Source organism: Lepidochelys olivacea (genome assembly GCF_965140295.1).
Source record: "Lepidochelys olivacea isolate rLepOli2 genome assembly, chromosome: 8".
Taxonomy (NCBI): domain Eukaryota; kingdom Metazoa; phylum Chordata; order Testudines; family Cheloniidae; genus Lepidochelys; species Lepidochelys olivacea.
This window is the reverse complement of record NC_140418.1, coordinates 93073349-93089817: the sequence shown is the minus strand read 5'-3', so window position 1 is coordinate 93089817 and position 16469 is coordinate 93073349. Positions and strand designations below refer to the sequence as shown.

At 41.5% G+C, this 16469-nt stretch overlaps 1 protein-coding gene across 7 annotated transcripts in view; it reads left to right on the top strand.

Annotated features, from left to right (window-relative positions):
* FGGY (FGGY carbohydrate kinase domain containing) overlaps window positions 1-16469 on the top strand; it is a 191600-nt gene that overhangs the window by 72156 nt on the left and 102975 nt on the right. For all 7 annotated transcript variants that reach the window (XR_014712657.1, XM_084636725.1, XM_084636724.1 and 4 more), the window contains one exon: window positions 6324-6439. Coding sequence is in view for 6 of the 7 variants with exons in the window: in XM_084636725.1 (XP_084492851.1) it covers window positions 6324-6439 (116 nt within the window). In the remaining variant the exon portion in view is untranslated. The remainder of the gene's footprint in view (window positions 1-6323; window positions 6440-16469) is intronic.

Here is a 16469-nt window from a genome sequence, read left to right as displayed (position 1 = left end):
TCCTTTCTTTGATTCTCTTCACCAAACATCCCGCATGGGCAGCATCTCATAAATTTTATAGCAGTATGATACTGTTTCAAGGCTAAATGATGAGGTGCCAGATTTTCTCTCCTTCTGACTGAGAAATGTCACCTCAGTATAAACTTACCGCCTTTACCCACTCCCCACAAAGAGGATAATATGTAGTGTAGGCAAAGACATTGTTGTGTCAAGTATAAACAAAGTCAGTATGCATAGCACTGATAATATGGTTCCATTTCAAAAAGGTCATGAATTAACATGTACAGCCATAGCCATAAAGGGAAGCATGTAATTGTGTGTTCTCTTATTGCCCTGTGATAACCTGTGCTGCTCTTCAGGCTTCCACCACACCAACGCTCACTACTTTTGAATACAAAGTATTGCTGGAGGGGATACGTGTGCTGTATCTCAATGTTCTGTCTGGGACATTTCTGTAAAAACCACGATCAGTTTTAAGACTGAATCAGAGCAGTAACGTTCTTGTTTCTGTAGAAAGCACTAAGACTATGGGTCGCATAATTTGGGGGGATACTCGTAACTTTTACAGGTGTTGGACCATGGAGAAGTTCAGCTGAGCAGAGCCTAAGCTCTGGATTTTAATTTGAATGAATCTATTTAATTTTCAAGTTTGCAAAATTTATGGGAAAACATTTTTTGATGTTGTCAGTCATGCTTCACTGTCACCGGTTTTCTCTTTGCTTTCAGAAACTCACACAGCTTTCTTTGTTCTTGATGATTTGTGGCTTTAAAAGACTCTGGCCTACAAACCACAGAAAGCTACTTTGTGCAACTGCACGCTACATATTTGGTACCAAACTGCAGCCTGCCCTAACTAGTCTAGCAATTGAACTGTGGATGAAATCCTCAGCAGGTGTAAATGAGTGTAGCTACAGTTACTTCAGTGGAGGTATGCCCATTTATATCAGCTTAGGGTCTGGCTCTGTATGTCAGCATAGAACCCAGGCTTCAGTGAATCCAAAGGGCCATCCTTATATAAATTGTTAGAGTTGACAAAGAATTATCAGTATTTTTTAATTAAAATGTCCACTGTGACCTTGGGAGCATATTGAACATACATCAGCCTTGTCAGTTGTGATATACTTACTCTGAAATTGATGCCTACGTTTTTGGATACATTTTAAGTTTATTTCTGACCAGTTAGGACCGTTGAATGAGATCCTTATCCAGTTAAAATCAGTGGCAAAACTTGCACTGACTTCATGGGGGCCAGGATTTAAAGCTGACAGATAATTTTCCGTGCATGCTAGTTTTCTCTCCAATCCAAAATGTTAACATTTCATCTAGAGCTGGGGATGAATGTGAAGTACAGTAGAGGCCTGATCCTGCAAGTCCTCAAGCTCAAGAACGCCACACATGGATGACCTGTGGGATCAAGCCCTCGATCATTGTCCATAGTGGGCCAGACTTGACCTGTTAGACACCACCTCCATGAGTGGTGGTAGCTATGTCAGCAGGAGAAGCTCTCCCGCTGACATAGCACTGTGCATACCACAACTTATGCCGGCTAAACTTATGTCACTCGGGAGGGGATTGGGGTGTGTTTTTTCACACCCCTGAGCGACATAAGTTTTGCTGACATAAGTGGTACTGTAGACATGGCCTTAGGAAGGGGGATGCTCAGGGAACTGGAGCAGCTGGACTCTGAAGTGGCTGCCAGAATCCCCTGGGAGAGGAGGCAGTGGAAACCTACTGGGGAAAGTGCCTCTGGGAGGCAGTGCTCTGTTAAAAGAGCACAAAAGAATCCTGCCATAGACCCTGAAATATGGGTAAATGAAAGGCAAAGGGGAAAAATCTCATGGACACTATAGCACAGGGTGGTCTGAGGAACTCTTCTGTGGCTTCTGCTTATGTTTGGAAAATAAAACTGCCTGAAAAGAGAGACTGCATGTGGCAGTGGGTGCTTCACCAGCTTGGGAAAAGCTAGCACCTTACAAACTCCCATTAAATACAGAGACTCAGTGGGAGCTGCATTGGGCTCCTAGAGAGTTCGCAGCCTTATTACTTAGCTCCTATATAGCCCTCTCACCCATATTATTATTTATGCATTTGTATTATTGTTCTGCCTATGAGCCCGTTATGGACCAGGACCACATTGTGCTAGGTGCTGTACAAACTTAGAACAAAATGACAGTCCCTGCCCGAAAGAGCTTACAATCTAAATACAATACTAAAAACAATAGATGGATACAGACAGACACAGATGAAGGAATACAAGTCAACAATGAAACAATATTGGTCAGCATGATAGGCAGTGGCCCCAATACATTAGCAGCAGCATATAGATCTCAAAGCATTTGTCAAGCTAGCACCTAAATAAAGAAGTGTCATAATAATTCATAGCACAGAGAACTAGTTAAATAAATAGTCATTTATGATTATAGTTTGCTATGATTTGGTAATTACCATATTTTGGAAAGCCCTGTAGTATCTATAATTATTTGTTTACTTTTTATGTAAAATCTTCCAGAATGATGAAAGTCTTTTGCTTATTTGTTTATAATTGAAAGGAGCAGGTTAATTTGGGGAAAATGTTTGGCTTTTTTCACTATGCTCCTCTGCTGAGAATTTTTTTATTTATACAATTTCTGTCAAGGATCCTAATTAAACTTTAATGTCCGTCTTTTAAGCACCTGGAAACTGGAGTTTCTTATACCAGCAGTGTCATAGCTGTAGTTACATGTCACATACTTCCTATTTTGGGGTATGTTTGTTTTCAGGTCAGAGAGAATGATAAATGATCAATCCATTCTTTAACTGTAGAACAGGGCAGATTCGAAACTCAGGTGTACAGGCAGAACCCTGTTTGAACTAGCTTGTGCTCCAGGTAGTTTGTGGGAAGCTTGAGAACTTTAATCCCAAAGTGATCTGTGTCTCTCCATGTTTATGAGCATGTAACTAGTCATTCCCATTTCAATTTCTCCAAATGACTAATACGCATCATGTCATTTGTTTGTTGCAAACTACTGTATAAAAATAGAATAGAAACCATATATGGGAAATGTCACTATAATTAGGATGATGTATCTTTTTTTTAAAGATCAGTTTTGTAAATAAGCATCAAGAGTCATCCACTTATAAAAACATATGGGAACGCTAAAGAAATGGAATAAAATGTAACATGGTCCTCTTCAAATGTACTTTGGCCCTCTGCATCAGAAACCGTACCAGGACTGAACACCATGTAGTTTTGCAGCAGAAGCGGAAAGGAACTTTTCAAGTTCTTTTTTGTCTTAATCATTTATATTATAGCAGCATCTGGAAAACTGGAATTTGATTTGTATTTGGGACTGAATACAAAGTAGCCTCAGTATTTGTTTCCATGAATGTTTTTGAGGAGAGAAGAACTCTCCGTTCCATTGCATTTGGGTCTAGTACAATGCAGGGTCCTATTAAATAGCCAGAGATTATGGTTAAGTCCAACTCTGAGGTTTGAAATGGCGACACTTATTTTAGGAACTAAGCATGGTAGGATCAGGTCAGATAGACTAAATCCCATATAGCTTACTATGGAGGGAGGGGGGTCTTTTTGTGGACAAAACTGTGAAGTAAGAGATTCTCTATACTCTGCATGGACAGTAAAGATCCCATGGCAGTTTTCATAAGAGTAAATGTTTGACTTGGTGCCCTAAGCTAAAATCCTCCCACCAACCACTCATGCACTGTTGTGCAAGGTATGATGTGTAAGCAATTGTTTGCTGTCCTCCAACCCAGACTCAAGTGCATTTTATTGGTGCTATTTGTATCTATTGAGGTTTGCAACAGTGGGATACTTCAGGATCATAGAATCATAGAATATCAGGGTTGGAAGGGACCTCAGGAGGTCATCTAGTCCAACCCCCTGCTCAAAGCAGGACCAATCCCCAATTAAATCATCCCAGCCAGGGCTTTGTCAAGCCTGACCTTAAAAACTTCTAAGGAAGGAGATTCTACCACCTCCCTAGGTAACGCATTCCAGTGTTTCACCACCCTCCTAGTGAAAAAGTTTTTCCTAATCTCCAACCTAAACCTCCCCCACTGCAACTTGAGACCATTACTCCTTGTCCTGTCCTCTTCTACCACTGAGAATAGTCTAGAACCATCCTCTCTGGAACCACCTCTCAGGTAGTTGAAAGCAGCTATCAAATCCCCCCTCATTCTTCTCTTCTGCAGACTAAACAATCCCAGTTCCCTCAGCCTCTCCTCATAAGTCATGTGTTCCAGACCTCTAATCATTTTTGTTGCCCTTCGCTGGACTCTCTCCAATTTATCCACTTATCTTCTTGTTTATCTTATTTATCTTCTTGTAGTGTGGGGCCCAAAACTGGACACAGTACTCCAGATGATGCCTCACCAATGTCAAATAGAGGGGGACGATCACATCCCTCGATCTGCTGGCTATGCCCCTACTTATACATCCCAAAATGCCATTGGCCTTCTTGGCAACAAGGGCACACTGCTGACTCATATCCAGCTTCTCGTCCACTGTCACCCCTAGGTCCTTTTCCGCAGAACTGCTGCCTAGCCATTCGGTCCCTAGTCTGTAGCTGTGCATTGGGTTCTTCTGTCCTACGTGCAGGACCCTGCACTTATCCTTATTGAACCTCATCAGATTTCTTTTGGCCCAATCCTCCAATTTGTCTAGATCCCTCTGTATCCTATCCCTGCCCTCCAGTGTATCTACCACTCCTCCTAGTTTAGTATCATCCACAAATTTGCTGAGAATGCAATCCACACCATCCTCCAGATCATTTATGAAGATATTGAACAAAACCGGCCCCAGGACCGACCCCTGGGGCACTCCACTTGACACCGGCTGCCAACTAGACATGGAGCCATTGATCACTACCCGTTGAGCCCGACAATCTAGCCAACTTTCTATCACCTTATAGTGCATTCATCCAGCCCATACTTCTTTAACTTGCTGACAAGAATACTTGAGATGAATGAATGTAAAATATATTGATGCTACTATATAGCTGTTTCTTGGTTTAGACTTAGATTTTAAGCTTTTAGGGCTAGGGACCTTCTGTTTGGGGTGTGTGTGTAATGAACTTTTAGTTTAATTCCCCTTGTTAGGCCTATAGGAAGTTTTTGGGAGGAAGGGGTCAGGGAGAGAAGACATATATAACATTTATAACATTTTTGTTATTCGCAAGGAGATATAGCACACAATGCCATAAAAAAAGTTGTATAGAATAGCAAAGAAGCACTTGTATTTTTAACATTTCTTTAAATCATAACATCTGAATAAAAGTAATCTTTCAACAGAAGTAAATGTAAGCTAAAACACAAGTAATACATAATTCATAAAATAAGATCTAAAAGAAATGTAATACCCAAGTACGCATCTCTTGAAACCAATCACAGCAAGCATGTAACAGTTCACCGAGACACAGCCAGCTTGCATATAGACCACAATGGCTCCTCCAAGTCTACAGGTAGTTGACTTTTTCAGTAGCGATTAAAATTATTAACGCCTTTTGGTTAACTGACTTTACAGAGCACAATTAAAAATTATCTCCGAGGATGCCTTAATCTTCAGTAAGACAATGGTCTGTTTGTTGCATGGTATCTTGTCACTCTTAGTTATTTGTTTTTTCTTTGCTCTAAGGAAAGTTTGGGGAGGGGAAAAATCCATTTTATAGTAGATAGTTAATTCTGCCCTGTGCCTTTATTCTGTGTCCTTATGACACTATCAACACAGTGGGGCTCAAACAGTTTTGTCATCCATGTTAATTGAAACAGTAACTTCCCATTGCACTGGGTTGCATCACAGCTTATGTTATTTAAGTATGTCACTGAACTGTCATCAAGTTCTGATGAAATACAGAGCCAGTGGCACTGAAACATGAATACACTCTACAGAAGCACTACCAGTTTGACTCTGTTTTACTTTTACACACCAGGCCACAAAACTTTATGGGCCAAATTCAGTCCTGGTACAAGTCCCATTCCGTTCACTGGGAACTTCTCTAAACTCCCTGCTATGCATATATGGTGTTCAGGCTGCACTGACCTTTTGGAATGTGCCTGGTGTGCATGGCCTGTTCACTTGGCTGGTGTATGCGGAGGAGAGGGGTAGTCTTGTGTAGAGTTCCTATTAGTGGGGAAACACCTTTAAAAATAGGTCCTTTTTAAGGTATCTTAAATTAGGCCCCCAAAATCAATAGTCACTTTTGAAAGTTTTGGCCCAATGTTCCCTGTAGCTAATCCGCTACCGTGTCGTCCCCTGCAAACATCCTAAGTTTCATGAGCTAGTGTAATAAGTGTCCTGACTCTGGATTTATGTCTTTTCTCATTAGGTCTCTCTGTCCATTGGTGTGCAAGTGGACATATTCCCCAGACAAGGGCTGGGATGATAGCTTCTGGAAGGTGATTGGTTTAGAAGATTTGGTGGCAGATAAGTATGAAAAAATTGGTAAATGAAGTTATTTTAAAAATTAAATCCATATCCTGTATTATTGTTTATTTGTTTTGTCAGCAGAAAAGTATCAGGCCTTACTGAAATTAGAGATGAATGGGCAAAAAACTATAAGATTGGGTGCCCGCTGGTATATCTCCCAAATACACTCTCTACCTGTGGATGTCATGAAATGTAGTGGTGGATGTCTTGTGATACAGAATTATTAATGTTGCTGGAAGAATCACTTTGGGAAAGCTATTCTGAAAAGCATGACATCATCACATTGGCCAGTCAGCATTGTTTGATGGTTTGATATCATTTGCTGATGTACTTGATGTACTTGAGATGAGGAGAAGCATGAGCACAGGAATTGCTCACTCCTGAAAATACCAGGACTGATACCAACTTTCCTTGTGGCTTTAACAAAATCATGTAGGTCAAAATGTTCAAACGTTCACTAATTTCCACTAAACTATTCCGATCTTGAGAGACATAGTGGCAGGTCTTGATTTTTTCAAAGATGATACCTACTGACCTCTCCCATCAACTTCACCTGGAGTTGTGGCCGCACTCCTGAAAATCAGGGCCAAATGGTTTCAAAATGTCCATCCTAAAATTGAGCTATTTCTATAGCAGGCACAGAAGAATATGGGAACCTTAGCTCTTGAATTTGTTCAGTAAGCTTCTGACACTGGGGCACCAGCCACTGTGCCAGTGAAGATAATGATAATGGCTTAAGCTATTGTTACCATATTTTGTGACCAGCACCAACCATGCTTATGAAAGCTTTTGAGAAAGACCTTTCTCTGCTTTGTAGTGTCTTCATGGGGCTGTTTTACTTGCTCAGGGCCTAAGTTTAATTAGAATGTTAGCCTTGTAACAATATCTACAGCAAATATTCATTAAAAATCCATAATGTTAATTTACCAGAAAATTTACAGGGTAACTTTATTAGACTTTCTCTGTTAAGTTAATGGACTTTTAATGGATGTCCTAAGCAGACATGTCATTAACAAGAATATTATGGTACACGAATTAAAATATGTCCATTCATCAAAGTTAATCATCTGAAATTTCCTCTAGATTTTTTTTAAATGTCTGGCACTTTGAACAAGTTTCTACAACAGTTGCAGTGTAGTAACATGAAATAGAAATAATTTAGGAATGACTTGATAGCAGCAATGCAATCTGTAAATCTTTCCAGTAGTCACAAATGGATGCTTTAAGTAACATTCAGGCCTCTATGAAAGCCTCCCCTGTATAGCTTTCAACATCTCCACTGCTCATTAAAACATTTATACTATGGTATAAACCCTGTTAACAGATTTGAGCATTTAGTATTTTGAGATTTTTAGCATAAATACAATTCCTATAACTCCGACCAGATGTAGCTTTTAGCAGATCGTTACTAAGCTAAAAAAACACATGCTGTAAATAAATGTTTGACCAGAAAAACTGAACACCTCAGCAGCTGATGGTCTCATGGAAGAATATTTTTTAAATAAATTATTTATGAAGTGTAAGCTAAGGATCGAATACAATATTTATATGGTGCATTTCAAGGACAGTGCAAAGCAATTTACCATTTTAAGTAACTAAACATGCATGTTTCAAATGATAAAGTAACCTTCAATAAAAAGGGCATGGTTGTAATGATGGAAACCACATAAAAATGAGCAACACAAGTATCAGAACTTAGAAGGGCTAAAATCTTAAATTTCAAATATAATAATGTTTACATTTCTCTTTGCTTTGAAACCGGGCGTTCACGGATGAACTACAGAGGAAATTGGAATCTGTTTTTCTCATTCAAACAGAGGAACACAGTGCTCTGTAAGTGGTTCCATTGACTTCAGTAGGACTACTGCTGGAGTAGTGTGCTACTCCCTAGGAGGGAGAGACAGAACCTGGCCCAGAGTATTTAAAAGAAATTGTGTGATGGAACCTCAACGCTTCCCATAAAAGCAGCACATACGGATAAAATGCTCATACACGCCACATATCGGGTGCGAGTGTAAGAGTTACTTAGAGCCAAATTCTGACACCTTTGCTCACAATGCATAGTATTTTGCTCCTTATGCAGTTACCTTCCTTTTAGTGGGGCTATCCGAGGAATAAAATGTTATTCAGTGTGAGTAATGGTATCAGATCCTTGCCGAAGTGATCGGGAAGCTATGGCCACTCCTACAAGTTTTATCTAAATGAGCTTTTAAACAAAAAGAACCCCAAAACTGTTGAGCTTATTGAATTTAGCCCTGTGTTAAGGTCTCAGGGTTATATACTGGCTGTCCCTGTGTGGATGCATGAAAGAAGGAAGAGGGAGTAAGGAGCCCTCTGTGTTAACAGAAACATGGAGGAAGGAGAGGAAGTCCACCAATGACTGCTCCTCTGCAACTGAAGGAAATTGATCTTGTGGGCTATGCCCATTAGATCTTAATGGATGGTTTCAGCTCAGTGCTTCAGAAACAGCCATTCTAAGGTCCATGTGATATGCTCTGGGGAGAAATTCTTTCCTGGCCTTCCCATTTTTATTACTGTCATTCCCAGAAGTGCTGCTCCTGGACAACGTACTTCCAGGAATTGGGTTACCGAGCCAGAAACTTCAATTCTCTGGAATGGCATCACAGTTCATGAGCTATTTTTTCTCAGAGGGTGTGCAGGCTGAGCACACAGGCTGATTGCATTGTTTGGCTGGGGAGAAGGTTGGATAAAGCAGTTGGGATGACCTCAGCTGTCCCTTTCTTTATTTCAGTTATTTAAGGCCTTCAGCACTGCCTGGATCTAGCTACCCCTCAGTTGACACTTTGCCTCCCTGCCGCAAACTTCAGCTGGACTGTAGGACTACAAACCCCCAATAATAGCACTATCTTGTAGTGTGCAAGACTCTTGGTTACTTTGTTGGTGCCCGTATTGATTTTAAGTAGGGAAATAGAATCTACTGTATATAGACTTGGTCCCATAGAAGTAAATGGAAGTTCTGCCATTGAGTGCAATGTGAACACGATCAGGCCCTATGTGCCCTTTAATTCTGTCTGCATTTATGCTATTTCTGCAGGACACAATCCTGCTGCAAGGTGCTGAACGTCCTCAGCTCCCATCGACTTCAACAAACGGAATAAATTCCTGAGCAGGTGTTTGCCAAAGATCCTGCATGCATATAGTTGGCAGTGTTGTTGTAGTCGTGTTGGTCCTAGGGTATGAGATACAGGTGGGTGAGGTAATATATTTTATTGGACCAAGTTCTGTTGGTAGAAGAGTCTCGTCAACCCATAGGCCTTGGCCCAATAAAAGATATTACCTCACCCACCTTCTCTCTCCCGTATGTAAGGCCCTCTTTGAATTGCAGGGTGATGGTCAAAAACTTGCAGCTGAGTTGCGGACAAGGCATGGAAAATTGTGGGGAACTAATAATGGACCTTATTATTTGCGGTAGTAAAGTCCATTGTTACTTTTGTGTGATGGCAACCTGGGGCTGAGAGCAGGGGTTCCCACAGTCAAAATTGCAGCGGAAGCCTAATATGGCGGAATCTGCCATTTCCGCGGTATCGCAAGTTAAGTAGGGCCTTACTTATATGCATACAGTAAAAGTTATGCTTGACCCAAGTAGGGGAACAGGCAGTAGGTCAAGGTATCAGTGCAAACCCAGGAGCTCTGGAGATCGTAAAACCAACCTAGAAAGCAATAAGGAGGAGACGAGAAATGGGACACTGTCAAGTTCTTCTTAAATAAATCAAATTCCCCTAATAGAATTTCCCATTTGCTCTAGCGCAAAGTGTAGCCAGAACTCCAGACCTCTATTCAAGGTTTGTTTATCCTAAATTCTTATGTGAACTTACTGTAGTTTAATGCCACCCCAATCCCACGGAAAGAGAGAGACTGGCATTTTACTTAAACACCTTTAATGCGATTTGCTTAAAATCTTATCAGCACTAAACGGTAATAGTCATTTTGTTGTCAAACAAAACAAAAAACAGAGGAAAATTAGCGGAGCCTTCTTTTATTGTTTACAGAAGCGAATTGTTGCTACTGAATGTAGAATAGGCAAACACAACATGTTTTTCTAATCTCTGATGAGAACAATATTACATCCAATGAGAGGAAACTATAGCTGGATAGTTATGACTGGAATATAAAAGTTTTTTTCAAGTGCCCTTAACTTTCAGGACATTGAAAAGAATTTGTGGAAATTACTGTATGTTCTGAACTAGCGCATATTATAAAATGTATTTTTAAAGGGCAAGATATTTAATGTATCCACAGTGTTGCTGGTGGTTTCATGTAATACGCTCCTTTTAGTTTCCTTCTAGCTTGACATGTGACCTTGTTGAAAAGAGACCCTTCACTGCTGGGCTTTAGGATCTCCTGTGAATCTTTCCCACATCAAGTGGTGGTTTCTGCTGTGAAAGTACCAGCCTTCTGACCTTTTACATTACCTAGAGCAGTTTGACTTTGCAGGGAATCCACACAATAGGCTCCTGTGATCACTTCTGCATGTCTAGAATTTACTGATCACATTGTTGAAGGTGTAGATTCGTACGTAGAGTTGCTGCAAACTTTATTGACCCCATTAATGTGCCCACTGCAAACGAACAGTAGAAGACAGCTTGCATCAAAACCCCCCAAAGGCACTAGCACTTATCTGCTGTGGTGAGATTGCATGATGAGCATCTTTTTGTGACATTATAAAACCTAGAAAGACATTAGCAATTCTATTAAAAGGACTGTAGTACATGAAAATTTAGGTATTGAATTGTACAATCTATTGGTGGGGGGTGGGAGGACAGGGAAGCTTGATAAATTTTCACCACCATCTCCTACTTCAGGGGCTACTTAAGGGACCAAATAATTTTGTATTGTATCGTAATAATTTATGCCTAACCTTTCCCATCCACCTCTTACCCCCCAGAGGATGGTGCATTTGTCTCAGAGAAGAAAATATTGTCGATATTGTAGAATAGTTATGTCTGTTGGTGTAGTAACTTGTGTTTTGATGTTGACATATTGTAATGATACTTTATAAATAGAAGTTTATTGTCTCTTCATCTGTGATAGAGCTACACGCTGATTTTACTATATTTATCTTCAAACCAAACTTAACACTCTGAAACATAGTCCTTCTGTCTGCTGAAAGATTATACAATCCTATTTCCCAATATTTTAAGAACCAGCTGTAAATAGAAACCTGTGGTCAGATATTCAAAGGTGTTTAGGTACCTAAAGATGCACATAAGCACTTAGTGGGATTTTCAAAAGCACATAAGCTGGTTAGGGTCCTAAGTCTTATTGATTTCAGTGTGAGGTGCCTAACCTGGTCAGGTGCTTTAGAAAATCCTGCTAGGTGCTTAAATACCTCTGAAAATCTGGACCTTGCGCAAGTCACTCGTCCGCTTTTCAGCCCAGCTATAGAATAGCATGAAGAGCAGGACTTCACTGAAAACCAGATTTTCCAAGAGAGCTGACTTCTCCCAGATAAACTAGACCACTGGGGGAAAAGAATGCTTAGAGAGGGATACTTAACAGTAGCTCCTGGAATCAAGGGATACTGAACCATGAAACGTAAGAGAGATATTAATCCTTTGTAATCTGGACCCATGTCAGGTAACTGGGTCCATGAAATAAAGACCAGCATCTTTTGTATGTAACCTATTTATCACAGATAGTATCCATAGACGTTAAGTCCTGAAATTAACATGTTTATAAAGATGATTGTTGCATAACACCAATGTCATCATCTACGTAGGATATTAGGAAAGGAATGGGGTCTTGTGGTTAAAACATAGGACTGGGAAACCTGGAGATTTTAGTTTTATCCTTGACATTACTCCAAGCTTCCTTTGGGCAGGTTACTTAACTTATCTCGGCCTCTGTTTCCTCATCTGTAAATACAATAGTAATACTTCTTCGAAGGGATCATCCTGGGTTTCACCAGCCTAGACTGAGAGTGGGAGAATTCATTCATCTCTTAGATTTTTGACCCTGCAGGGTATAGTGTGAGCCAGGATCCCTACTGGCCATTATGCTTTCCTGTATATAAATCCCATCCTCCAAATGCTCCACCCAATTCCTTCGTGACTGTGGTCAGCAGAGGAATGCCCAGTCCTCCACGATTTCAGCACTGCATCAGCCTGTCTCCACGGTCACTTTCTGTCATTTTTAACCATGTCCAGCTGATTCTCAGATGGTTTTTGAGTTGACGCGAAAGCTTTTTTTTTTTTTCCCCCGGTGCTCCCTGCCTATTTTTTAAGTGCTGCGGTGCTTGGGCTCATCAGTGTGAAACTATGCCTCTGTGTTTCAGTGCAAAGCCTGGCACACTGCAGCCCTTCCTTGGCATTTTGGCACTCAACTTCAGAGCTTTGGAGTTTTTTAACCTCAGTGCTTTGATGCATAGCCTTGGACACTTTGGCTCACTGCTTTGGCACACTGCCTTTGGGATCCTTGAATAGAAGGATCCACAGAAGAGCAAAGCAGGGTAGTTGTTTTTCTAAAAGTCATGCCATCCAAAGTTATTTCATTTGCAGCACTTGCTCTTAGACTGAGAATAAATACAGCTTTGGGCATACGCAAGAGAGCTCGCACCCTCAGTGACTGAAGCTGTTTTCTCACTGTGTCCAAGTTAAAAAAGCTTGGAGCTAAATTTTCAACCACAGGTGCCTAAGGGCTTATCTACACCATGTGGCAAAGGGCACCAGAGGGGTTTGATTTGTAAAGCTTGCTTACATGCTAACTGTCCCATCCTGGTGCGCTCTAAAAGGTACCCAATTTGCATTAATGTACCTTCTTAGCGCACACAAGCAGGGTCTACGTGGGGCAGTTACAGTGCAGTGCATTAGAGTATTTTACACCCCTTGACTGTGCTATGCCGGCGCCATGTAGACAAATCCTAAGTTGTGCGCCTTCACGCATTCAAGTGAGTAACAGAGATTTTCTACTGGTTATTTGAGCGTGAAAATGGTAGGTGGATAAATGTGTCATTGCTTTTCAAGCACCTACTTCCATATGCAGAAATATGGTTATTGCACGCATCTCCAGGTGGTGCTGTTACATGTATTCTTCTAAATTCTTGTTCTAAATTCTTGCAACCAAGTTTGTCTCTTGGAAAGAAATGCTGCTGTTTTTGTTTGGGTTATGCAGAGGGAGTGTCAGGAGAACTTGTTCTCTTCCATAGTCTCTGATTAGAGTTAATTCTTGAGGCAGAGTTGCTCCTGGAAACTGGGCATTGGTGTTGGGCTGAGATTCCTGAAAGAAGGTTTTGCCCTGCTTGTTGGTTGAGCACCTCATTTCAGGACTGTTGTATATGTGTAAACAAAGCAAGTTACACTGAGGATAGCCAGACCCTGCATCACTGATTTTTCCTCCACTGGGAAGCCAACCCAGCCATCAGCTGCCACTTGACAGAGGGATGACACTTACATTAGAATGGGACACTGGTGTCAGAAAAAGGAGAAGCAATATACATTTATGTATGCCAAATGGGTAATTGCATGACCAGACATATAATTGTTTGTTCGCTATTACCTGTATTTTGTTGGGTGCAGCTTACATGCCTTTGTTTGAAAAGGGGACCCTTTGGATTTTCAGTTTGCTTGTGGACATATAGGAAGGAATACACAGCTGACACACTACCAGCAATGGTACCTTAACAAAAGAACCATAAATAGGGAAGAGACCCGTACTGCTGAATAAAGATGGAGAGCTGCATTCTTCCTTGCATTGTTTTTTTTTACACAAGGGCAAGGACACTATCAGTTCGCATTCATGGAGTTTCCTCTTCATTCTTATACCTGGTGGAGGAGAAGTTCTGTTCTTATGCCTCCCATTCTCAAAAAGGGAAGAAAATTCCCCCCACCCCAGATTCAGTCGAGGACAGGGCCACTATACAGAGCCTCTTCATAAAAACAACAAGGAGTCCGGTGGCACCTTAAAGACTAACAGATTTATTTGGGCATAAGTGTTCGTGGGTAAAAAACTGACTTCTTCAGATGCATGGAGTAAAACTTACAGATGCAGGCATTATTATACTGACACATGAAGAGAAGGGAGTTACCTTACAAGTGGAGAGCTGGTGTTGACAGGGCCAGTTCAGTCAGGCTGGATGTGGTCCACCCCCAATAATTGAGGAGGAGGTGTCAATACCAAGAGAGGGAAAATTGCTTTTGTAGTGAGCCAGCCACTCCCAGTCCCTATTCAAGCCCAAATTAATGGTGTTAAATTTGCAAATGAATTGTAGCTCTGCAGTTTCTCTTTGAAGTCTGTTTTTGAAGTTTTTTTGTTGAAGTATGGCTACTTTTAAATCTATTATAGAATGTCCAGGGAGATTGAAGTGTTCTCCTACTGGCTTTTGTATGTTACCATTTCTGATGTCTGATTTGTGTCCATTTATTCTTTTATGTAGAAACTGTCCGGTTTGGCCCGTTTACATGGCAGAGGGGCATTGCTGGCATATATCACATTAGTAGATGTGGAGGTGAATGAGCCCCTGATGGTGTGGCTGATGTGGTTGGGTCCTCTGATGGTGTTGCTAGAGTAGATATGGGTCAAAGTAGACAACGGGGTTTGTTACAGGGATTGGTTCCTGGGTTAGTGTTTCTGTGGTGTGGTGTGTAGTTGCTGCTGAGTATTTGCTTCAGGGTGGGGGGCTCTCTGTAAGCGAGGACTGGCCTGCCTCCCAAAATCTGTGAGAATGAGAGATCATTTTCCAGGATAGGTTGTAGACCACTGATGATGTGCTGGAGAGGTTTTAGCTGGGGGCTGAACTGATGGTCAGTGGTGTTCTTTTATTTTCTTTGTTGGGCCTCTCCTGTAGTAAGTGACTTCTGGGTACCTGTCTCACTCTGTCAGTCTGTTTCCTCACTTCCCCAGGTGGGTATTGTAGTTTTAAGAATGCTTGATAAAGATCTTGTAGGTGTTTGTCTCTGTCTGAGGGATTGGAGCAAATTCGGTTGTATCTTAGGGCTTGGCTGTAGACAATGGATCGTGTGATGTGTCCTGGATGGAAGCTGGAGGCGTGGAGGTAAGTATAGTGGTCAGTAGGTTTCCGGTATAGGGTGATGTTTATGTGACCATCACTTATTTGCACTGTAGTGTCCAAGAAGTGGATCTCTTGTGTGGACTGGTCCAGGCTGAGGTTGATGGTGAGGTGGAAATTGTTGAAATTCAGGTGAAATTCTTCAAGGGCCTCCTTCCCATGGGTCCATATGATGAAGATGTTATCAATGTAGTGCAAGTAGAGGAGGGGCTCTAGGGGACGAGAGCTGAGGAAGTGTTGTTCTAAGTCAGACATAAAAATGTTGGCATACTGTGGGGCCATGCGGGGACCCATAGCAGTGCCGCTGACTTGAAGGTATAAATTATCCCCAAAACTGAAATGGTTGTGGGTGAGGACAAAGCCACAAAGCTCAGCCACCAGGTGTGCCATGGCCTCATCAGAGATACTGTTCCTGACAGCTTGTGGTCCATCTTCGTGTGGAATATTGGTGTAAAGAGCTTCTACGTCCATGGTGGTCAGGATGGTGTTTTCAGGAAGATCACCAATGCATTGTAGTTTCCTCAGGAAGTCGGTGGTGTCTCAAAGATAGCTAGGAGTGCTGGTAGCGTAGGGTCTACACCATCTGCTCAAGGAACTACACCATCTGCTCAAGAAACTCCCTGCTATAGCACAGGAATCTACACAGACACATTCCTAGAACCGAGACCAGGGGTATTCTATCTGCTACCCAAGATCCATAAACCTGCAAACCCTGGATGCCCCATCATCTCAGGCATTGGCAGTCTTAGAGCAGGATTATCTGGCTATATGGATTCTCTCCTCAGACCCTGCAGAGAAACTGCAGAGCTACAATTCATTTGCAAATTTAACACCATTAATTTGGGCTTGAATAGGGACTGGGAATGGCTGGCTCACTACAAAAACAATTTTCCCTCTCTTGGTATTGACATCTCATCAATTATTGAAAGTGGACCACATCCAGCCTGACTGAATTGGCCCTGTCAACACCGGTTCTCCACTTGTAAGGTAACTCCCTTCTCTTCATGAGTCAGTATAATA